The sequence below is a fragment of the Phocoena phocoena genome, chromosome 12 (genome assembly GCF_963924675.1).
Source record: "Phocoena phocoena chromosome 12, mPhoPho1.1, whole genome shotgun sequence".
Taxonomy (NCBI): Eukaryota; Metazoa; Chordata; class Mammalia; order Artiodactyla; family Phocoenidae; genus Phocoena; species Phocoena phocoena.
Genome location: NC_089230.1, coordinates 51,246,907 through 51,272,540, shown reverse-complemented (window position 1 = coordinate 51,272,540; position 25,634 = coordinate 51,246,907). Strand labels below are relative to the sequence as shown.

At 42.8% G+C, this 25,634-nt stretch overlaps 1 protein-coding gene across 1 annotated transcript in view; it reads left to right on the top strand.

Moving 5' to 3' along the window:
• SOBP (sine oculis binding protein homolog) overlaps window positions 1–25,634 on the top strand; it is a 159,764-nt gene that overhangs the window by 78,501 nt on the left and 55,629 nt on the right. The window contains exon 5 of the mRNA XM_065889004.1: window positions 14,349–14,444. Coding sequence (XP_065745076.1) covers window positions 14,349–14,444 — 96 coding nt within the window. The remainder of the gene's footprint in view (window positions 1–14,348; window positions 14,445–25,634) is intronic.

Below are 25,634 nucleotides of genomic sequence, written 5' to 3'. Positions count from 1 at the left end.
TCTTCCCCAGCATGTTAACAAATAACCTTTGGGCCAATCAAAAGTGTGATTTTTGTGCTTACATTGTTTGTGAGTGCTGATGGATTTGCTACTGTTGACTGTACCACAACATAGAACGACACGTGTCTCTGTATAGGCTATCTGTGTGCTACCCCACCTTTCCCGAGCAGTAGATCTGGGGAATTCCTTGCCTGGGAGGATAGGCTTGGAATGGCAGGGCTCTTGGGTTTTAGCATTGTCTCTTGTCACTGTGGGGTCTCAGGGAAGGTGATGTACACCATGAGGGGAAGAATAGGCTGATGGTAGATACTGCCCTGTTCATGTGGAAATCTGGGTGGGCAGGCGGTCAGGTTGGTGAGCACCTCTGGGTACTCAATGAGAGGCGAGGGTGATGTGTTCTGGAAAGATCAAGGACAGGAAATGGTACGGATACTGAGTTGCCTGGGAGATCCCACAGACCATCCGTGGTGGCCCTGTTGGAAGCTTCATTACTAAGGGCAGGGATCAGGGGAGAAATGTCCTGCATTTTAGCAAATTTATCGTGGAGTAGGAAAGGCTTCTTAGCCTCGGAGAGCATCCTTGGCTGGGGAGGAGCACATCAGAGCCTCTCCTTCAAGCCGTGTTTTATTTATTTATTTTAAATTTATTTATTTATTTTTGGCTGTTTTGGGTCTTCGTTGCTGCGTGTGGGCTTTTCTCTAGTTGTAGTGAGCAGGGGCTACTCTTTGTTGTGGTGCGCGGGCTTCTCACTGCAGTGGCTTCTCCTGTTGCGGAGCATGGGCTCTAGGCACGTGGGCTTCAGTAGTTGTGGCGCTCGGGCTCAGTAGTTGTGGCACGCGGGCTCAGTAGCTGTGGCTCACCGGTTCTAGAGCGTTGGCTCAATAGTTGTGGCGCACAGGCTTAGTTGCTCTGCAACATGTGGGATCTTCCCGGACCAGGGCTCGAACCCGTGTCCCCTGCATTGACAGGCAGATTCTTTTTTTTTTTTTGTGGTACGCGGGCCTGTCACTGTTGTGGTCTCTCCCATTGTGGAGCACAGGCTCCGGATGCGCAGGCTCAGCGGCCATGGCTCACGGGCCTAGCCGCTCCGCAGCATGTGAGATCTTCCCAGACCAGGGCACGAACCCATGTCCCCTGCATCGTCAGGCGGACTCTCAACGACTGCGCCACCAGGGAAGCCTGGCAGGCGGATTCTTAACCACTGCGCCACCAGGGAAGTCCAAGCCCTGTGTTTTAGAAGCACATCATCACTTTGCAATGGTGGCGACAGTCACACTGGGACTCGACTCTTATTCATTTGGTAATTGGTTATTTTAATACAAACTGTGACTAAGGAACATGATTACACACCTGTCAGTCATATGACGGGAAAGAGAGATGTCTGTGAGCAGGGGAACCGGCTGCATTTCCACCCGGGTCTCCGTGGAGTCTTCTCCATCAAAGATGTCATTTTTCATTTTTACTTTGAAACAAGACAGACATTATAGCTACTGCCTTGTCTGTATCATTTATAGGAATTGCTGCCACAGATACTAATCTAAACCAATTCTGATTGTATCTTTGTAGACATCAGATCCTAGAGCAGGAGGGCAGGATGTAATATAACGAAACAAATGAGCATAAACATTATATGGTACCCGTACAGCAGCTTCCTGTGACAGGGCAAGGGGTGGAAAGAAATGAAAGTGTTTTGTACAAGGAGGACATTTTACTTTAAGATGAAATAGATCAGTAAAATAAAAGAAAGCTGTTTCTGATTGTACAGGTGACTAAGTGGAGGAGGGGATTCTCACTTATGGTGAAGGGATTGCCAGGTGATTCAGAGTCCTGTCTAAGGGTTGGGAAGGAGGGATGATGTGTCCTAAAGATGAGGATAAACACAATAAGAAACAAACACAAAAAAACCTCAAAGGCAACAATATTGAACTGAATTTTAAAACAAATAAGGACCTAATAAGAGTTGCAACATTTAATTTTAAAAAGCCCTAGCCTTTTGAATAAGAAAATAATATTCACTCATTTGCACATTTTCTGAAAATGGTGAACCAAATATTAGATTGTTTGGAAATTCTTCCTCGCCTCTATTTGTCTGCTCCTATCCATCTTTGGTGAGGCCATTCAGTTTGGAAAGAGTGTGTGGTCACCATGTATACATGTCCAACCTCTGCTGAGCATTGAAATCAGCAAATGGTACAGATGTCGTCTATCACTGAGTTAGAAACAAAGTTCATACAGGATGAAGTTAGTAGCTGGAAAATAGGGAATAAAGGGAGATGATGTGAATGGTAAAGAAGGGTACCAGCAATAAAACCTTGGTCGTTAATTTGGCAGAAGTGTGGTGAAGGTGGTGGAATTCAACATGTAGCAGTCTCCAGGAATCCCAGGCTGCTTATGTGGGTGGGAGCTGCCCAGTGAGGGTGGAAAGTTTCTTGACGGAGATGTTACTCATGAAACATAAGAGGAGATAAAGAGGTTAGAAAACAAGACAATGCCTTATTTGCAGAGGGCACAATGGGTAGTCAGATGGCAGAAGAGAGATAGAAGCCCTCATTAAGTACCGTTGCTGTGTAGGGGGTTAGGATCCTGATTAGAGGGTGTGTTTATGCATTTCTAAAAGCCCTCAAACCTTCGCCAGTGTCTTCGCCTTTGCCTCTCGCTGCTGACCATGCCCTATAGCTGCCTGCAACTTGATTTTAATCAAGACTTTAATGATAAGAAAAGATACTGAGTCACTATGGCCTTCCTGCCAGCTGAGTTTTTCTCTCCAGAAAAGAAGTGGACTTGTGAAATTTAAATAACTGTCGTCTATCGAGTTCTTACTCTGTGCCAGGCATTGTGTGGGACACGTGATGGATTTTCTCATTCAATTCTTGCAACGAATTTCTAAGCTGGATGTTACGTCCCCCGTTTTTATTGGTAGCACCGGAAATCACACTCAGCTCGTTACTGGCACCAAATGGCTCTCCTCACCCCTTTCTGTACTAACTTCTTCAACCAAATAGCACAGGGGTGCTCAACGTTTCAGAATTTGCTCTTGCTTTTTCTTGGTTTTTACTTCCTCATAATTCTTGTGTGTTTATGAGAATATTTTCTACTCCTTACTTTTTGTGGTTTACTTTTATTTACCTTTCAAATTTATACTTATTTAAAAATCTAAATTTTAAATAGGATATAAACGTATGATATTCGACACTCCAGAAGGTGTATGGTTAGACCTTGGCAAGGGGTCGTTTGTTCTATTGTTATCATTGAACTTCAAAAAGTAAAATGTGTTGAGCATGTGGGCTGGATACCATTCATTTTGGATACTCAGTTGTAGATGCTCAAGGAGTGATGAATGAGTGAATGAGACCTCAGGAAAAAATTATGTAAATGCTCTTGTCATTGCTGTCTGTTTTCTGTGAAGTCACAATGCCACACAAAGTGGTTTGGTGTAAATTTGGAGTAGTGCAACCTACAGTTTATGAATTGGGGCAAAACATTTTAATATAATCCAAAGAGAAAGGTCTGTCATCCCTTAAGGCAAAGAAATGAATGAAGTTTCTTTATCACACTAGGATACTTGATTGCATTCTGCTTGTTATTATTATAAAGGAAAGCTAATACTAGTAATAGTTATATCAACTGATCATTCTTATTCCCCTTTTACTATTTTCCACATCAAACCATAACAGTTTTATGTTCTATGCTTAGGCAAGAGCCACAAGAAGAGTTTTATGAGTTTAGAATCCTTTGTCCTTGAAAACATGTCTCAATCTATCTTTTTTTTTTTTTTTTTTTTTTTTTGCGGTACGCGGGCCTCTCACTGTTGTGGCCTCTCCCGTTACGGAGCACAGGCTCCAGACGCGCAGGCTCAGCGGCCATGGCTCACGGGCCCGGCCGCTCTGCAGCATGTGGGATCTTCCCGGACCGGGGCACGAACCCGTGTCCCCTGCATCGGCAGGCGGACTCTCAACCACTGCGCCACCAGGGAAGCCCGTCTCAATCTATCTTGATATCCAAGAAAAGATTTGGGTTCCCACTCTCACCTTAGGATCCCATAATCTTTAATTTGTAGGATGAAACCAAAATATAAGAGAGATTTGAAAACAAGCAGGCCCCCTAATGAGAAGTCCGTCAGTTTCAAGGTTGTGTCCTTCCCCATCTCCATGCAGAGTTCCTCCTGCTGCTGTGTAAGACTCCTCGGGACACTCCCATTTCGATGTCCACTCCTCACCCTTTCTCCCCTCCCATCCTTCCCCGTCTCTGCCCCATACCTCAAGGGCAGAATACTTGGAGAGGCCATTGCCCTCCATCTTGGTGGGCTCAGGATTTCGGTCTGCTCAGGCTTTGGCTGTCTTCTTGTTGCTTGTGTTGGCTGTGATCTAGTAGACTGCCCCTCAGGCCCTTGTGGGGTGCCAGTTTCCGTGACGACCTCCATTTGAGCTGCGTTGGGCATCAGTGCTTCACCATGAAGAGGGGAGACCACAGGGCAAGATTTCCCTCTTTCCCACCAGGACCCACAGGGACGTTTGAGCCATCATTTCTCTGCCTTCCGAAAATGTCTGCAGTTTCTCTTGCTCATTGTCAGCCAGGCTTCCTCTGCTGGCTGTGCCGCTGTGGAAGAGCCCCTGCGGTGTGGGGACAGGAGCCGGTGCCTGCTGTCGAGACACCTGCCGAGCTTTGTCTTTATCAGCTCTTTAGCTTTGGACAAGGTACTTAACTTGGCTACACTTCAGATTCCTTGCTGGCAAAATGGAGGTGGTAATGGTAATACAGACCTCATAAGGGTTTGGGGAGCTTTAATGAGCTGAAGTCTGCAAAATTCTTAGCATGGTGTCTTGCACAGGACAGACTTGAGTCTTGTGTTACTGTCAAAGTGACTTCTATATTGAGTTTTCTTCCTTTGTGGTAAGAGCCCTGTGAAGCGGTCATTGAGTTGGAAGTTCTGGAAGTGGTAACGTTCTCTCCAGTGTGGTCCAGTCTGTGGTCTGGGAACCTCCTTCCAGTGGGGCTACCAGTTATCTCATATCTAGAATCACACTGGGCAACTGAGATACCAGGGTGCAGAGGAACTGGAATAGTTTGGGAATTTTGGTACCAGAATGGTTGGGTGAGGGAGGGATTAAAGCAAATGGGGGGGAAGGGGGAGGGCCGCTCACTGTGCAGGGAGCCTATGCATCCCCTGTTCTCAGTTATTCTAAAAAGGGAGAGGACGTGGAGACCCAGGTCAGTTTTTGTCTGGGCTTTGATTCCAGAATATACTTCCTGGAAGTATAATAACAATAAAAAATAATAATGATAATAGTAATCACAACAGAGGAACAAGTGTTAACTGAAATTGTCATCCAAAAATGGACTTTAACCTGATACTCGGCTGTTGGCCACGACAGGCCTTTCTGTCCACACCAATCAAATTCTGCGCAAATGATTATCTCCTATTTAAACATGCCACAATCCCACCTTTTATTACCTCCATTCATCATCTGCAGAATGACTGGGCTTTAAAAACTAAGACTCCAGAGAGTGTTGTTTGAGCAGAGGTTGTTATTCATGAAGCCTCTGTGCCGCCATCTTTGCATTTGGGTCCTCAGAGAGGTTGATTGGTCCTGGGGTTGGTAGCCAGGTAATTTACACTTTGTTCCTCTGACCCTGATGGTGCCTCTGTTGACGGGTCAAGGTTCACGTGGATTGTAATTGGAGCTGTCAGGAGGACCATCCTGTTCAGAATCTCATTCTGACTTCATGATCTAAAAGACCCGGGGGCAGAGCCCATGGATCGGTCACCCTGTCCTTCTTCTTTGCTTGCCCCCTCCACATAAATCACAGCACTGCTCCAAGTCAGTCAGAACATTTGTGTGGACAGTGCACAGTGACAGTCAGGGTTTTACACCTAGTCCTGGTCTTTCTTCTTCATGTTCAGGCCAATTTTCGATCTTTACACACATTGCGTAATTCACAGTTCTGTTTCTTGCTAAAGAAATCGTATCTTTAAGACAAATTGTACTTGGGGCACCGTTATTGGATGCTGACCGTATAACTGTCCCAGGCCAGAGCAGTGACCAGAGTAACCCTTCTGTGGCTGTCCAGAGTGGAGGACCAGAGTGGACGGTCCAAAGCTAAGTCCATGAGGGACTGCAAGCTCCAGGCAGGCCAAGTGCACAGATCAAAGGGCCCAAGGCAGGGCTAGAGTCAAGGGTGAGAGTGGAGAGCTGGGAGTGGTATGGAAGTGGACTCAAAGCCAGAGCTGGTAGGGAACCAGTGACAAGAGTGCAGGCTGATTGCTGAGATCAGCCTCTGGGTCTCTACAGTTCCGCTCTGCAGGTTAGTGGGCACCCAGGGGACGGGGTTGACTGCGGCTTAGCATATGAACTGTCCAGAGAAGATGTAGGCAACCCTGTTGTATCTGGACCTTGATTATGGCATTTCTGTGGTTGCTGGTCAGAGAAAAGAAAGTCATCTGTGATTCCCTGCCTTCTGTTTCCCTTCTAGGGTCCCAGGGTAATAGATGCAAATGAATAGCGAAAAGCCAAATGGCGGGCTATGGGCAGAGGTGGGGGTGGGGGGGAAGGGGAGCAGTCAGGAGTCTGGATAATCCACTGTGGATCAAGGGTCCTGGGATGATCAGAAGCTGACTGGAATGTGATGGTGATGTCGCTTTAGCTGAGAATTGAAAAGAAGGGGCCACATGCCCCAGTTGCCGGGTCTTACATGTGGTCACTTTGAAAAAACAGTTCTTACCAAACAAAGACACTCAGGTGACCTGACAAAGAGCAGTGCAAGATGAATCCAGAAGGGTCACCTGTTCGCTAAAGAAAAAATAGATTTTAAAAAGGAAAAACAAAAACAGGGATTTCAGAACCACTTAGCAACTGCTCTGATTATTCCAGACACAGCTGTAACGTGCTGGATTGAGGATGATATATTTTAGTCCGTGTGGTAGCTGTATTTCAGGCTGATGTGGAATCTGTTGCCGTAACTGTCATGCAATCCATTAGGGCCCTGAGTGAGGGCAGCCATTAATCAGGCGCGAGATCAGCCCTGTAGCCTCATACACTCGCAGGTCTGAGCAGCTCTGACCTGACGTCGTTTAAGGAGATGCTCATGGAGGCCATAAACATGATTCGATTCCCATTATCTTCATGTTGCGTGTTTGTTACCGTTATTCTTTGAAGACTCGAAATTGGCTATTAAAAATTTATGATACATATAAAGGTTTGTATGGAGTGAAAAAAGAGCAGCAGCAAATAGGTCCATCTCATCCATCAGAGATGTGTGAGCTGTCAGAGGGGCCTGAAGAGGTATGGAGAGAGCCCCTCTGCTTGCCAGTTGAGGAGGATGGAGAATTAGGAGGAACTTCGCTGGGGGAAACAGCTTCTCCCTTGGCCCACATGCTAAGTGGGAATTTAAATACATTTTGTTAAAAGAGCAAAGTAAAGCAGCACTGCTGCAGAATCCCATAGTCAGTCTTCAGTGACAAGCTAATGAAAGGGAGGGCAAAGGATCGGGATGCAAAGATTGGTAGCAACATGAATTGAGCAGATGCCTGGCTCCGCACATTGAAGTTTCTGGGTGCCTGGAGTATCTCCAGAGCAGGGAGCCTGATGCCACGTGGGAGTCCTCGGTCTAGAAAGAAAGCTTTCTGCCCAAGCTGCATGCACACACAATCCTGTCCATGACCCATCTGCCTTCTGATGTTCAGTGACTTGAATATGTACCTACATAGAAACAACCCATCTGTAGAGGTAGGCAGCTCAGAGTAGAGAAAAAAGGGCACTTCTGGGTCTTACCTTAAGGAAGGGCAAAGGATTAATGAATCCATTCAACATATATTTATAGGATTGTTATACAAGGTACTCACTGAGCATGGGGGCTTCATACATAATGCACCGTCTCTGCCCTCAGGCGTTTCCATTCTGGTAGGGAAGGTGAGAGAGGAGTCCTAACTGGGGTGAGTTACACCAAGGAGTCCCAGATGGACTTGGGGCACTATGACTAGGTGAGATAAAGAAACAGGGAGCGAGGCACCAGGTTGGTTGATCTAGGAACGGAATTTGGGGGATGAGAGTTTCGTAGGCAAAGACCAGAGGTTAGACTGATCTTCGTTAGGCAAAAGTCAGTCCAGGTGGGAGGTGGAGGAGAGAAACGTATGGGACAAAAGGATTATTGGCTAAAGTCCAAATTGAGTACAGGATCTTCAGGCTAAGACCCTAGTGTCTAACCAAGTGGGAGGGACACTAATCAAGTTGGGCAGAAGTTCATGGAATAGTTGGTGATGGTCCAGGTGTGAGGCAGATGACGTCAGAAAGCTCCAGCAGAGGCCTGCTGAGACTCAGTATGGAGAGTTCTCCCCGGTTCAGGGGCAGAACATTCACCTCTGGGGACTGGGGTGCAAGGCAGAATGTCCAGTTGCTAGGGTTAAAGGATAGAGACTCATTCATTCATTCATTCTCTCACTCACTTACCATTTATGGAGCCTTTATAATATGCCAGGCACTAGATGAGGCCCTAGCGATTTGCAGCTGAATTGACCACAGTTTCTGCACTCAAGGACCACACAGATTAGTGGGGAAGGCAAACACATAGATGGTCCTAGTACAGTGCAATGGAGGGAGTGGATATAGAGAGACAGAGGGGTACAAAGCCCAGGTTGGACCAGGAGGAAGAGGTCTCAAGTGGGTTCCTAAAGGAGCTGCAGTCTGAATGAAGGCTTAAAAGATGCCTAAGAATCTTCCAGGAGAAGGGTTGGGGAGGAGAGATGGAAACTGGTTTTACCCTGAGGAAATGAGGTAAGGGACAGGAATCCAGTTGAAGGGAACAGGGCTTTCAGTCATGAGGAATTGGGCCACTGAGATGAGAGTAACTTGGCGGTACCTCAAGTGGAAGCAGGAGCTACTCCGGAGGCCTCCCTGTGCTTGTCCAGCCCAGGGCCAGCACTGGCTGAACTTCACTGAGCGGCAAAGAAACTGGGCTGTTGTTTACGTCAAGTCCACAGAGATGTTCGTGACATGCTGAAAGGCCACATGTGGCAGCTGCCGTTTATTCCTCTCTCTGCTTCCTCAAGACCGTGTGTATAGACATTCAACAAAGGAAGTTCAGACCAGAAATGGTACACCAGAAAATGAAACTCCAAGGGTTTTCAGAAGTGGTCTCCCTGTGATAAATGCAATTTACCTTGAGTTTTGAAAAGAAATTCTATTGCTTCTGATTCCAAAAATTAGTTATAAAATCTAAAATGTTTGCTCTAGAGCTCTGTATCTCTAAGCGTACTCCTGCAACTTTGAGATGCACTATTTTTGATGTTCCCAAGTCTAGTCACCGCAGCACATGTGTGAGCTGACACGTGCTACATCTGCTAAAGGGTTGGAAAGCAAAGTCTGGAAGCTCTACAGCGCTCCCCCAAGCTCTGATTCCAGGCAGAACCTTTTCTTGTTTTCCAAAGAAGTTCTGAAATCACAATGACAGGGAGGTGTAAAGTCCCATTCCTCACAGGGAGGTATTAACTCCCAAGCCTAGTTATCTTTCCACTTAAATGGCAACAGTGTTAACCTTTTCATTGAGTCAGAAACATTGCACTTTTCTGGGATGGGCCAGTGGAGCTGTTTTTAGAATGTTCCACATTTTCTAAAGGAATCCTCCAGAGGAGAAAAGATGCTGATCTTGCTTGGATATGCACATGGCACCAAGGCTTTAGCCCAAAGGAATAAGTGGATTCTTTGAAAGAAGAAATAAAGTTTGCTGAATGTAAGAATCAAAATTTAAAAAGTAAATTAGTGATGATTCACAGGGTAAGAGAGGTGAAAATAAAGTTTGTTTAAGCCAGAGGTGTTTGAGGTAGAGAGAAAATTAGTCTTAGTTTCTCACATTATCTATTATTTATTCAAATGCTAGGCATGGCATGAAAATAGATGCATGACTGGAAGCGAGATGGGTAAATCCCCTTGCAGTTTAACTGAAGGACTTTAAGTTTTATTTCTATTCCATGGCAAGAAGTGAAGCCTTCTTACAATAATAGATCAAAAACGCACCTTTGGTTTGACAATCACATTTGCAGTAAAATGTGAAAAACTTTCCCATTTGCTTTTCCCCATAGTTGGCATAAATCTCTAGCATATTAGTCAGAATAAAGCTGTTGAGAATAAGACCCATGGAGAGAGTTAGTTCATCATGATGTGTTTTGACATTCCTTCTGTCAGAACTGGTCACTTTATTTATTTATTTAAATAAATTTATTTATTTGTTTGTTTTTATTTTTGGCTGCGTTGGGCCTGCGTTGCTGCGTGAGGATTTTCTCTAGTTGAAGCAAGCGGGGTCACTCTTCGTTGCGGCGCGTGGGCTTATTGTGGTGGCTTCTCTTGTTGTGGAGCACGGGCTCTAGGCGTGCAGCCTCAGTAGTTGTGGCACGTGGGCTCAGTAGTTGTGGCTCGCAGGCTCTAGAGCGCAGGCTCAGTAGTTGTGGCGCACAGGCCCAGTTGGTCTGTGGCATGTGAGATCTTCCCGGGCCAGGGCTCAAACCCATGTCCCTGGAATTGGCAGGCAGGTTCTTAACCACTGTGCCACCAGGAATGCCCAGAACTGGTCACTTTAGAACAAAGTCAGACATCAACACCGGTCTCCTGGCCCCGGTGGATACCACGAACTGGTGGTGGGGTGGTCCGCCTCGACACAGGCCATTAGAGGAGGCACAGTCCTTGGAGAATTCCAGAACAATAATGAAACCAGCTGAAAGTTGGTCTGCTTTGTGTTATTACCGTGAGCAGTGATTCCGAGCAGCTTCAGTGTTTACATACCCTCCCTGCAGGGGTCGTGGACTCCCTCTGTCTACCTGCATGGTACGCCATTGTCTGCCACCCATAATGGGGCAGATGCAGAAAAAGGCAATGGCTTCAATATACAAATGAATCTGAAGTGCTGAAATGAATCTGCGCGTGTAGGGTAAAGAAGTTCTAATGGATTTTGTCTAACGTTGCCACAAGTTGCTGTGGAATGATAATTAAACTCGTTCCTACAGAGCGCTTACTATGCTCCAGTCAGTGGCTGGGCCCGACGATCCAATGGCGAGAAACCAAACACCATCCTGCCCTTAGAAAGCTTGCAGTCTGGTGGGGAAGACAAAATTTACAGCAGCCAGTGTAAGGGTGCACCTGCGTCAGGCCTAAGAGGGCAGAGTGGAGGTATTTGACTTGGTTAGTGAGGTTCAGGAAGGCCTTTTTGAGGAAGAGGTATAGTAGTTCTTCCAAGATTATTTGTCACACCAGAAACTAAAAATAAATAAAGAGAATTTTTTGCTTACAAGCAGCTAGTCATGAAATCTCTAAATCTTTGGAGTAAACCCCACTGCTGGAGACACATCCCATCCCGTATCCTCCTAGTGTTGCATAGCTTTTCACTCCAGTGGGTCTGGGGCCTGGCTGGAGGCCATGCTGACAAGTTTGCTCAGGACCTCCTCTCAATACCCCTCCTCCAGGCACACTCCTTACATCAGTGGTTCTCGGGCTGCCTGTGCATTACTACCACCTGAGAGCTTAAAAAAAAAAAAAAAAAATCCATGTCGAGGCCCCACCCTGGACCAGTTAAATCAGAATCTTGGAAGCATAGTGGGGAGGGGGAGTTCAGGCATCAATATGTTAAAAAAAAAAAAAAAAAAAAACACCCCAGATGGTTCTCATATGTAGCCAGAGCAGAGAACTGCTGCCTTAGATGAATGCACTTAATTTCACTTAGTCCAGTAACAATAATTTAAAATTTTACATTAAAAAACTTGAGAATGCAAAGGGAATTACGTCAGTGAGAGGTGTGTGAGTGCTTGTGTGTGCACACACGTGAGGGTGATGGTGCTTGGTCTTCTTGCATGTCATATGCTTTCCGTCTCTGTGGCATGTGGTGGAAACACAGCGAATGGCTGGAGGATGGAATTTCTTGGACTCAAGAATCAGGTTGATTACCAGAGGCAGACCGTTCCAAGCTCCACGGAGTGTGATGCAGAGGCAAATACACGGTTTAATAAAGAAGCAAATTTCTGCCTTTCTGTCTCCACTTCTAATCACTCCAACCCTCTCCTTTCTCTTCCACTGCTGTTTTATTTACTCTCATAAATTATGAGACTTTATATAAAATCCTGTAGCCCCTTTGAGGAAGCACAGTCAAACCTTAATGGGTTTTTTTGTCCTTTAAGAACATAAAAAGCATTGTGAGCACCTTACATGTAAGTGGAATGAATATATTTTTGCCACTAATGTTGAAAATATCCCCAGGCATCTGGTGTGTATGAATGTGTATACATAGTACATGCATAATAAACATCTTCCACCTTATGAATATTTATACACAAGATACATATATATTGAATATAGACATACATATGTAAATAGTAGCCCTTGTAAACTATATGCCAAGTATGTTTCCAAGCATATGCATCATAGTGCATCAGGAATATAATAAACCTACCACCAAGTTTAGCATATTTTGAGGTGGTGTCTTCTACAGAGTTGTGGTAGGGTCTAGTTACTAACCATGTATGGGTTTCTTTTCATCACTGAATGTTTGTTATGCACCAACTAAAAGTAAGGCGCTGGGCATAGTAGAGTAAGAAAGATGAAATAGATGTGGTCTCTGCCTTCAAGAGACCTGCACCTCACAGAGCGCCTTAAAATTCACTTAAGAATCTGACATGTTTGCTACCCATTGGCATCTTATCGCTTTTTATACAGCTGCCTTTTATGTATACACTGTGCTTTAAAATGGGCCCCATTTAAGGCTCTATTGGCTTAAACACTGATGTAGCTGCCTAGTAGACCTGATGCTGTGAGAAGAAACATCACTGGTTTCAGTGCCTTGATTGGACGTGAGCATGCTTACACATTTTTTCTGTCACACGTAGTCCAATCCTGCATTTTTATTTTACTCTGATTTGGTAGGGGGGGGGATAAAAGGTAAAATTAAAAGGCACCAAATCCCAGAGATGTTTGTAAATCTCAAAAATACTTTTTGTAACCCCAGTATTACTACCATGACAGTCCACTTCCAAATTCCATCAGTTCCCTCCCTGCAATAAGTGACAGAAGCCTTTATGAAAGGCAAGCTGTACATTCTAAAATGTACAGAGTGGTGATCCCTTTCTAAAACGACAATCCCTAGTCTAGCTGAGAGCTCTGAGTGATACTTGTCAGGGGCAGATTTCACGCCATTAAAGGAGAAACAATACATCAGCGCTGTCATCGCTCTGCACAGATGTATGCTCATTGTTTTCTCCCCCTCAGTCCATACATCACAACAGGTAGTTCTCAGCTGTTCCCCTGGTGCCAGACATACATTTTATCTAAAGAGACAGCAGATAGAACTACCTGCTGCTTCCTGTGCGGCTCTCCCTGTGTTTCTCTCCCTTCTCCTACTTCACTTGGGCTTTTTAAAATCAGCTGGCAGGGAGCCAGGAGCTCATCATTTTAATGCAGTGCAAAATGGAATATGCATAATTATATGCAAGCCATATGTGAGGGAGACAGCTCAGCTGTGAATTTCAGGAGGCCAGGAAAGAGAGAGCAGTTAGGGCTGAGATAAGAGGAGTGCAGAGCATGAGTGCAAGTGTCACCCAAATGAATGGTTTAATGAGTGTGCTGCAGACGCGCCTCCTTTCACCTACCTCTTTCTTCTCTCCAACTCCAAACCAGAAACCAATGGAGATTAGAAAGGGAAGACTGTATGCAAGGGGTATTGCTAATGGGTTCTGTTAATGTCTCCATTTAAACTTCAGCTTTCTTAATTAACAGTGTAGATGAAAATAACCAGTAACTTTTAATGCAGCTTCTTAATTAAATCTTTTTTTTTTTTACTGCATTTGATTGAAGAATCATTGTTCTTACTAGATCATTACTCCTTTTAGATCTTTATTTAAAAATTGAGGGGAATCAGTTTATCTCTAATAATATTACAATGCAAAATATAACTATGCAAATTGCTTTTCTTATGGCCTTGCTATTAGAATTTTTTAAAAGTGCATTATCTAGAGATTGCTTAAGCATGCCAAAAAGTTTAAACACGTATGTATGTCATATAATCCTAAATGTGCAACAAAAGTCGCTGGAAGTCTGAAGTGGTGGTAATTTTCAACAAAATTATTTGCTTTCGGTTTGTTTCGTATCGCTTTAAATATTACACCACAATGAATTTGCATGTTCAAACTGAACTCTGTAAAGAAAAATAAATCCCAAATTTTGATACCTAAAAGGCGTACTGCGTATTTAAACAAATTTCTTATTAATGTTGTGATTTCTGGATTCCCGTTTGTTTAATGATCTGAGCTGTTATGCTTTTAGCTTTTTTTTCTTCCATTATTTGTAAGTCCCTAAATAGGCCATTATATTTCCCTTCAGGCTAGAGATGAAGATGGACATGCTGAAAATTTCCCCCAGCAGCACTATGCTAAGGAAACTCCAAGGCTTGCCTTCAAGAATAACTGCGAACTACTTGTAAGAATAACATACTTGCAACAAGTCTAGAATGTTACTTTAGCACAGTGAAAACAGTTTTCGAAAGGGTTTGTTCATTATTACATAAGTTTTGAAGTATTATAGTTTTTCTGTATAGAGTTCTAAATGCTAATTCTGATATCACTGAATATTAATTATAAGATCTCAGATTGTTTGCAAATCTTTTGTATCTGATTATAGAGCTTGGATGGCCCTGTCTTTATTAGCTTGTTCTGTATAGTAGTTGATATGCAGCCATTTGGAGAATGGCTAGTAAAGTTAAAAATACAGAAAAAGACAGTTGATGTATGGAGCTTGGAAAGAAAAAAAAAAAAAATCCCATCCCCATCCCTCCTCCTACTTCCTAATTGTACACTATTTTAGGAGACAACATGGTAATATTTTGTTCTGCTAGGAAAGATAGCAGAGTTGACACGCAGTACTCCCTTTAGAATTCAAGTATTCCTACACTCTCTTGCCAAACTCAATCAGGCGCTTTCTCTCTCCTATGTAGAAGTCAAAGCAGCGACAGGATGCGGGGATGTTTCCAAGTCGTGAGAGAGAGGATCTCAGCTGTGACAGGGACTCTGTTCCAATGCAGGGTTAATTTGCTGTTCATTTTAGCATTTATAGCGAGACAAGATGAAAAGCGAGCAGGAATGCCTATTATATTTCTATTAAATGAATCTGTTGGGACCTAATGTTCTTGATTAGCTTTTGAAAACGAGTGCTCTGCAATGCATTTTCTGTTTACCTAAAGTAAACAGAGAATGAATTGTCATTTATTTAGAGAGTCAAACACTGCTTTTGAAAATGAAGCTTTATGAGGGATCTAGCTATGTTGTCCCTAAATGTTCTTTTCTTTTCAATTGCATTAAAGCAAAACATTTGCTCCAACTAAATGAAAACACTGAAAGAGAATGAGATGCTCACTTGTTACATTTTGAGGTAGTCTCTTTTTCTGTTTAGTTTTTTGGCCTAACAGCACAGCCCTGCCAGGTCTCTGCATTAGGAAATCCCACATGTAACAAACAGTCTTTGGACTTAGCTCTGATACCAACTGTTCATTAAAAACAAAGTGTCCAAAGAGCAGGAGAGGAGAGAAAAATACAGTTCTTTCTCATTCTAGCCACAGTAGCTGGATGTTGACAGTAAGAAACTCCTTCCCACTCCACAGTTTGCGTGGTTTACAATAGCATCACTTATTCTGTGTGTCGTCCCTTGACCAACCAATCCACAGGCAAATTTGTTGCTTATAAGTGCAGTTTTTTTCCCTGAAATCTTAACTCACCTTATGTTTTATCTTAGGGCTTTTAAACCTCCAGGCTTGCTAGCATTACCTGTTTGGGGGAAACCCTTTTCTTTCATTTTCATTTTAATGTTTTACTCCGTAACTCTGATTTTCTAGCAGAAGACTATAGGGGCCATTTATACTATGTTTTGGTATCAAAATGCTTTTGAGAGTAGCTTACTTCTTTTTAGAGATATTGTTAAAACTAATATGCCATATTTGATTTTTTTTCCTATTTATTGGAAAAATGAATGTGCTTGAGTTCTGGTTGTGGTCAGTTTATACTGGAGAAAGTAAAACATATATGTGAACATCTTTTCCAGCTATCTTTAGAGAAAATATATGTTTAGTCGTTGCTGTGCTTAAACACGATATTGTGTTGGCAGTAGTTTTGAGAGATTGGTACAATCTTTGTCCTTTTAGTCGCTGTTAGAAATGCTTTATTTCGGTCAGTACACTTTCTTGTGATAAAAGAAAAAAAAAGAAATAGAGAGGAAAAACAAGTAAGCTTATTTCTCCAAGGAGAATTGTAATTTTTTTCAGTTGCAAGAGAAAGGATGGTGTTCGGCTGGTTATGAAGCCCTGAGAAGTTATGCTTCTATATGAAAATGATTTGTTCATTCATAAGAGAGAAATAGGAAGTCCTTGGAGTCTTCTTAGTGCAGCTTAGGGCAAATTTTAAAAAGACTTGGTGAGAGAAGGTTGCAAGCCCCACTCCAAAGGGCTTTTCTTACCTTAAGGGTGGGTCTGCCATCTTGCATGGTTCGCTGGAACAGGGGTGGCTTTAGAAAGTGGAGGAGCTCTTTGGAAGATGGTGATGGCTCTTGGGAGAAAGCCTTGAGGGCACAGGTTACTTCCAGACTCCCAGGTGATCAGGAACACATGGCTGGAAGGCTAACCCTCTGGGCCACAGGTGCTGACAGAAAGTGCCCTGGCCAGGTAGATGGGACATGGCCTCTGACTTTATAACTGACTGTTGATTGTCTCTGCTTCTTGGAAGAGGAGGAATATTAAGTAACCTAAACAAAAGCAAAGTAGAATCGATGCCTAGAATACACGAGTGTGTGTAATCAGAAGGCACTGACAAAGAAAGCATTGGCTGATAGAAAAACCTGCTATGTGACTGTCGATTTCCTGTAGGTATTGCTTTGCCCATTTAAATCTCAAACTGTGATATGTGCCTTCACACTTAATGTACAACACAGATGACTAGATATTTAGCTTGGTGGCCAAGATTCTTTGGTTGGTGGCTGTGTAGCAGTTTCCTTATGCTTTTTATTAATTTTGAAAATGCAAGGCTGTCAAGATGAGTGGCATTAGATAAAACTTGAGTATTAGTTGATATATCACAATTCACTGTGGCCCCATCTACCTCTTCATAGGTAGATGTATGTACACACACACACACACACACACACACACACACACACACACACACACACCCTCCCTCCTCAGGGTCTTTTGCTGGCTTAAGTTTATGACCAAAGCAAATAGCTTTCAGTAAAAGAAAATGTGGGAAATTCACCTCACTCTAACAATACAGCATCATGGCTTATGAGAGCCCAGAAGAGGGAACACTTAGAGCCAGCCTCAATGACCAGCCCTTTGTCCCAAATCCCAACTCTGTTGCCAGTCCCTTTACCATTATTGCCTCATTCTTTTGGAACTAGAAAGCCTTCTCATTTCCCCTATTAAAACGCTCATATTGATGGTGGGAATTGCATTAAAAGCCAGAGTGGAAGGAGGACCTAAATCACACCTCTCTTAAGCTAGTACTTGCTCAGTTCTTGAAAGCCACCTGGGGTAACACCTAGCAGAAGTATAGCATAAGCTGAGTCCTTGGAGGGAGAAGACTTCTAGCTAGAAAAAAGGGAACGTTGAAAGAGTTTGGGGAAGGAATTGAAGACAATTGAGCCCCAAGTGTTCTTAGGGGACAGAGAGCATCACTGTATTCAGGAAGAAGGTTAAAATATGGTCAGAGGTTAGCAGCAGTCAGTGTGGTATAATTTGGTTGGAAAGAACCCGGGTTTAGGAAGCCTGAAAGGGGAAATAAGAGAAAGGAAACTCAAGAGGAGAACAGCCTGTCTTCCTTAGTTCCAGATTCCCGGGTCATCACCTAGACAAAGTTTGGCTCCTTTTGGCTTTTCCCTACTCTGTTGAGGGTGGGAGTTTTGCAGAGGAAAGGGGAGGGGGCCCTTAGTTGGGAAGCTAAATAAAAATAGCATCGGAGAATAATTCTTTCTTCTTTCTGAAAGAAGAATTCATTCTTTACAATGCCAATGTAGGGAGAAGATGAAAACTATTTCAGTTTTGTGGCCTTGTGAATAGAGCTGGTGGAGAGGAGAGTGGCCTAGGCAGTTCTGTGGGCTGATGTGTCCATGTTATTTCCTTGTGGAGGCAGCAAGGTGGATTATAAGAGTTGTATATCGCCCTTAGGCAGAACTGCTCTGTATTAATGCAGTGTTCAATTAACAAGATATTACTGATCATCTTCTGTGTACAAGGCATTTTACTAGACAGTGCTTTGGAGGTTCACAAATAGAAAAAGACACAGTCCCTTCCCTGAAGGAGCTTACAATTCAGTAGGAAGAATAGGCATATGCAGTATTGTTAACCGTCAGGAATGTGGGCCCTCCTGTCTTCCTGAAAGTTAGAATTTTGTCTCTACTAGACTTTATACCATATCACTCTGGTGGTAGCCAAGGATCATAGGCACAAAGGCTTAATATTTATGGTGATACATCTGGCATCATATCACATTGGACCCCCGTTTCGCCTCTTGGACCTCTTTGCATTTCAGATATTCATCTGTACAATGTGATAATAAAAGGGTAATAGCCTCAAAGGATATCGTAAGGATCGAAAGTGATGACATATCGAAAGTGCCTGGTACATATAACATTCAGTATATATTCACTGCTATTATCACCATGCTTCTTTTTTTCACGATTATTATCATTACACAGTGAGCTGTGGCCCTAGAGAGCACCAACAAAGTTCTGGAGTACAAAGGAGGAAGAGATTATTTCCACATGCCATAATTAGAGACTTAACAAAGGAGGATACCTTTGATCTAGGCCTTACGTGGGTTGGATTTTCTATAGTCGGAGCTGGGGTATAAGGGAAGGGGTCATTCCAAGCAGAGGAAAATAGCATGGGCAAAGGCAAGGAGGTGGGAAAGTACAGCCCAGGTGACTCACACCTCATTTGACAACTAAGTTGGCTGGAGTATAGGGTACCTGAAGGATACAGGGTGAGCTGACAGGCCGGCCCATTTGCAGAGGTCTAAATAACTGACACTTTCCTTTCAAGTCTAGACTTCAGTAGTTCTGCTTCATGGAAATTCCTAGTACTTCTGTGGATTAAAAAAAAATTATTATGGAAAACTCCTAACACATACAAAAGTAGAGAGTCATATAATGAACCTCCATGTACTAACAGTTATCAACTATTAATCTTGCTTCACCCACCCCTTTACCCATCCCACCCTTTTATTCTGCTGAAGTATTGTGAAGCCTATATGCTTTTTTGTTTGGTTGGTTTTGTTTTGTTTTTTTGTAAAGACTAGCACACCACTTCTCTGGCTATGAAGAATCCATTAAGACTGAGTAAACTGGGAATTAGAGCTTTGTGACTATGTATACATAAAACCAATGAATCTTGGTTATGCAATATGCTTTTCCCTCCCTGCTCAGCACAGCCTTGTAAGGCTTGGACGATCAGATGGAGTTTTTTTTTTGTTTTTTTTTTTTGCTGTACGCGGGCCTCTCCCCGCTGTGGCCTCTCCCATTGTGGAGCACAGGCTCCGGGCGCGCAGGCTCAGCGGCCATGGCTCACGGGCCCAGCCGCTCCGCGGCATGTGGGATCTTCCCGGACCGGGGCACGAACCCGTGTCCCCTGCATTGGCAGGCGGACCCTCAACCACTGCGCCACCAGGGAAGCCCTCAGATGGAGTTTTAAAAACCCTTAAGGTGAAAGACTTGCCATAATGCTAGCGATGACTTGAGTCTTCTTTGTTCTTCTATATTTTAATTTTTCTGTCTTTTTTTATTGATGTACAGTTGATTTACAATGTTCTGTTAGTTTCTGCTGTACCGCAAAGTGATTCAGTTATACATATGTGTACATTTTAAAAACATTCTTTTCCTTTATGGTTTATCACAGGATACTGAACATAGCTCCCTGTGCTATACAGTAGGACCTTGCTGTTCATGCATCCTATATAGAATAGTTTGCATAGGCCCCCAGTTTTAAATGTGTTTATTTAAAAGTAAGATCAGATCTCTTTGCAACCCAGCCCCTCTCACCAGTACATGTTGGCCTCATCACGGCAGTGAGGGGGAATTCTGGATTGCTGTCAGATATTAGCTATTGCTAGATCTTTCTGGCTAGATCATAGAATCTTAATGAGAACCCCCAAAAGGTGATAAAAACAGCCACATTTCACTTGAAACTCGATAGGCTTTTCAAAACAGGTATAATTGACCAAAGACCTCCCTTAACACTGCTAGTCTTGTGGAAAGCCAGATACATGACCCAGCTCAACTTGAATTGACACACTGTTTCTTTGCTGTTACAACTGAGCAGCCCAGGCACTGAGAATTAAAATTCATGGTGACACGCTTGGACTCCCATCACATCAAATAAAATATAATATGATGTATGTGTATGTAGTATGCTGTGTGCCGGTTTCCTGAAATAGTAATTGTAAAAGCCCCAAAGGTGTAAAATGACCCAGAAATCCCCAGGGATTGGTTGCTGTCTAGAGAGAGTTGGCCTATCCAACCATTTTTTTCTACCCACCCTCCGGATCCCTTTACTCTGGAGCTATTCCTGTGTTCCCACAGTTCTCTGAACTATTTTTTTTAAAGAAAAATTGACCATTTTAGAAAGAAGAGGACCAATCTTAGACTGAACAAGGGTCAGTTCCAATAGAGGTGGCACCATTATGCTCTCCATCTAGACTACCTGGACTTTAACACAGGCAGAGGAGTGGATTCCACCTGAGTTGTCCTATTTCACCTGCACATTCCTCTCTGTTTCCATCTGTGCTGTTGTTTCCCCTGGCTCTCCAGCTGGCTCTGCTGCTTCTCTCTTTCTCTTTGTAGCCCCTTGGCTCCCATTGATGCCATGGTCTTGTGATTTAGAGCCTTTTTCTTCTCCTGTACAAAGACCCTCTCCCACAAAGACCATCTCCCCTCACCTACCACCCATGGAAACCCTATTTTAACTGTCCCTTTTTAGTTTCTTTCTTTGGGGGAGAAGCTGTCTGCAGGAGGGCTGGAGTTCCCCTGCTTCTGCTCTGCTGTAGGTACTCTGCTTGGGATTAGATTTGATTGGAGACCCTTGGTCCCCTGCATGCTCCCTTTTCCAAGGCATGGAGATCTTCGCCTTTCCCATTCCAGGGCCATTGTGCAAAAAAGGTCAGAGGCATATGGTTTGGTGTTCATTCTGGCTTACATGAGCAGTCCATCACACAGTACCTCACAGTGGTTCTTGGAGCCAGAGAGAGGTATCGAGGACCATGTGTTCTCCAGGGGAGGCACTGTGGTATGGTGGGTAAGAGTGGCTGTCCCAGTCCCTGCTCTACAGACACGCCAGCTGTGCAAGCTGGGCAACTTTCTTACCTGCCCTGAGCCTCAGTGCCTTTATCAATACAATGAAGATAAATATAGTAGCTGCCTCGTAGGGTTGTTTTCAGGAGTAAATGAGATCATGTATATGAAGCACTTAGTGCGCCTGACACATACTAGGAAAAAGTTCAATAAGCAGTAGTCTTATTACTAATAAAATGGATCTAGGAGGTGGCATTAGTTTAAACAAAATCTTCAGGCAAATGCTGGAAGTACCTGCCTTTATTCTCTAATGAGAGTCTCTTTCCAGTGGGGTCGGATAGAAGCCCATAGGTAATAATTTAGGACAAAACTTTAGAGAAACCCTTGAACATCCACTCACTTACCTATTGATGCCGAGGGCACTAGAGATGCCTGTTGGCTGCGTAGCAAATGTTGCTGATTTGTGAGGTACTAAAATGTTGGAGTACTTTTTCAAAGAAGAATTTAAAACTTCCAGAAAATAGTACGATGTTGGGGTAAAGAGCTTGAGCTCTTGAACCAGACTATTTGGTTCAGATTCAGGAGGCTCCACCACTCCACCCACTGGCTGTGTGACCTTGGGCAAGTCACTGAATATCTCTGTGTCCATGTCCTTGTCTGTAAAACAAGGACAACAATCCTAGGTATCCTGTAGGGTTGGTGTGAGGTCTGAAAGAATGAATACCCCTATGACGCTTAGAACGGTATTCAGCAAATGGTTGGCATCCGATTGAGGTTGTTGTAATTATGATTATGGTTATTTCTTTCACGGTTGCATACTTACTAGCACATCATAGAATACCATTGACCAAATTTTCTAGCAACAGATTATCTGAAAGTCGTATTTATATTTGCATGCAAAAGCCACAGTAATTCCTTGTGAACCATGAGAGGGACAAAGGTGCTTTATGCAGACAATTCTTATAGCTAAGCTTTTTAAAAAATATATATAACTGTCCAGGAAGATTCTACGTGATCCAAGACCCCTTCATCTTGCTCTTCCCTTTAATACTAAAGTTGTTAATCTTAGAAATATACAACTAAGAAAATAAATGCAAGGCAAAGGAAAAATATAATTTACACATGTAAATGTCTGCAGTAGCAAATGGATGTGCCTCTGATAAGCCTGTTAAGGGAAGGAGACCAGAAACCATCCTTTGTGGGGCTCCTCCAACGTGCCGTTGTGCTTGGTCTTTACAGACCCTTTTTTAGACCCTGTACGCTCTATACCTTTGCTAGTAGATATTGTTATTATTGTTTTACAGATGGGGAAATTAAAATTCGGGGATGTTACGTTCCTTGCCCTGGGAGAGAGGAGGGGATCTAGTGAGCAGGCGCAGAGCCTAGATTTGACCCACATCTCTCTGACCTGTGCTCAGGCCAAGACACACTGCCACCTTCTCAAGGTAGGGACCAGGTCTGATACATTCTTCCATCCCAGGGCGAGAGAAGGGGTTCAATCTATGTTTGTGACATGAAGGAATTAAGCAATTAATCCAGAATCGCTCTTTGTAGCTTCTTTATGGTAACAATTCTTTGGTAGAATTCGGAAGCCAGAAAGAACATCTGTGGGAATGTTAGGAAGGGGAGTTTATTCAGAAAGGCATGTCAGTGTTTGAGAATTTCCAATGAATACTAAATTATAGGGAAAGGAACCAAAGTATATATATTTTTAAATTTGGTACTCTATAGAAAATATAATTTTCAATGTGTTATAAGCGTTTGAGTGGGTTTTTAAAAATCTGACAGCAATAGATGATATATGATAAATGTTAAATCTTCTTTTGAAGATTTTGATTCTTTTCACAATCAGTAAGGCCGTTTCAAAAAAGGCTTGGCCTCTTTTGATTTGATGGGGTTGTATTCCTCGGGGTGAACTGATCTATTGCCTTCAAGACTTCCGGCCATCAGGTAGCATACTGGAGTTAGGGGTCAGTGAGTGACATTTTCCCTCATTGTTTTAATTGCTAAAACTGAACAATTACCCAAAGTACCAAAGAGAATTCACCTTTGACGGCTTGATAGAAACTCTACATCATATATCGAGCAAAGCCAGAAAACCAGATAGGATATCAATTATCAATATAAAAGTGCCTAAGAAACCAGCCAGAACTAGTATTAATCATATTTAGTCATATGCTTGGTTTATGGCTAGAAGAACAAGCTAATGAAAGTCTCTTGGGAGAAAAAGGGAAAGGGAATAAAAAGTATTTGGACTTGAGAAGAATGACATATATGAGTAATAAAGGAGGCAAGAAATCGGAGATGGGGATGTGGGGGTGATGGGGGACCGGTGAGAGGAAATTTCAAGAGAAGAAGAAAGATAGACGGCCATGATTAAATGGCAAATAAGCAGGTTCAGGCAAATAAGGTCTTTAATGTGTTTTCTCATTGAATTTGGCTTAAGTGTCTTTTGTAATAATGTTTTTTGTACACTTCCTACTCTTCTGGTTTGAGGCATCGGACTCTCCATGAGGGCTGTCTTCCCAGCTTCTCCTCCTTGGCCACGTACAACCAGAAGTTGAGATAACCCTCTTTTAAGTCCAGATGAGGCTCCCCTAGCTGAGAGCTCTGTGAGGCAACACCTTGGTCTTTCCTCACTGTACCCCTGAGAACCATGCTTGCCCACCCCATATTTTATGACTCCAAGCTCTCACTGCCAAGGGCCCAGGTTCAATCCCTTGTCAGGGAACTAAGATCCCGTGTGCTGTGCAGAAAGGCCAAAAAAAGAAGGGGGATTGCATGTTACAGTTGATGACTTGTCATTTTTTTCATTGGCAATGTTTTTTCCTAATGGTATAAAATAATAGCATCTTAACGATCAGTGGTGATATAGATTCAATGATCTGTGGACATAGGTGCTCAAAAATTATTGTTGGTTGAACGCATGCAATAACATATCCCCCTGGTTCTAGTTCACGTAAAAACGAAATGCTTAAGGTTGGGTCTTGGTTGTGCATTGGCCACGGACAAGGTGGAGTGGAGGGTTGGTCTGTGGTTGTCTTGGCTGAGAATTTTACTGCTGTATCCTTTCCCTTCAGTGGAGCTGATAGATGGCTTTGTTCATAATTTCAAGGGAAATGTTGAACCAGTTAAGACATACTCCCGATAAGCCAGGTTTAAAATAATAAGCAGTACTTTTGCCTTAATTATCCAGAAAAGTGCTTAATGTTCTACTTTGGATTGCAATATTTGGAAATCAATATTTCTCTTGAAAATCCATGAAGATACATTGGTGGAGAAGCAATGGCTTCTCTCTCTCTCTCTCTCTCTCTCTCTCAATAGAATGAGCTGTAGATATCCATTAGGATAAAGTATGGGTTTTTAAAATAAATCAGGATAAAGTATGGGTTTTTAAAATAAATCAGGATCTTTTTGCCCATCATCATCACCAACACCATCATCTCTTAGAGAGGTTCCCAATCTACAGAAGAGACAAGTACACAGAGATAAGTACATTTCCTACACTTCAAATTTGATAATCCACCTTCAGGATATCAGCTAAGTTACACCCTATATTTAACTTTGTGAAATACTCTGCTGTTTTATAGTGTTCAGATCTCAATATAGTTTGGTTTCCTTTGAATGGAAAATTTGAATCTGATTCTGATATTACAGCAGGATCTGTTATACTCTTCTTTGTGTGAACACAGAAGGGGAAAACCACATAAACATTTTTAAATGTCAAAGCCTGAGATGGGAAGGGAGGCGATATTTAATATTGAGCATATGCTAGAATAAGGCCTTCAAATGAAAAGTATCCTGATCATTAAGATATGTGAAATACTTTGGGGTCTCCATTATATAGCCATTTCAAGCAGTGGTGTTTTTAACTTCTAAATTGTCTGATAAATGTGTTAGGACAAAAATGGTGTAAACCCTAGTTTTGGCTTAGCGAAATATTTATATATTTGCCAGAGAGCTTGAATTTTGACAATTTGTGACATCATTGTGTATATAAAATACAGTATATGAAGGCAAATTATATATCCCATGCAGAAATGTGGATACATACATAAAGGAAAATGAAAATACACTAGAGCATTACAGAAGTGCTTATGAGCCTATGGCATTTAACACATCTCAATCATTTATGCAGTATTTGATATAAACATCAAAAACATAATTTGATGTTTATATATGAACACATAAAAATAAATAACATGGAAAAATAAAGTTGTAGTGAAATTTTCATTTTCATTTTTCCTTAGCACTTTTATTTTTAAACAATGTTATGACTGTCATCAAATCAGCCAAGTTGAGAATTGAGCTGCATCAGTAGAGACAGCCGGTCTTGATAATTCA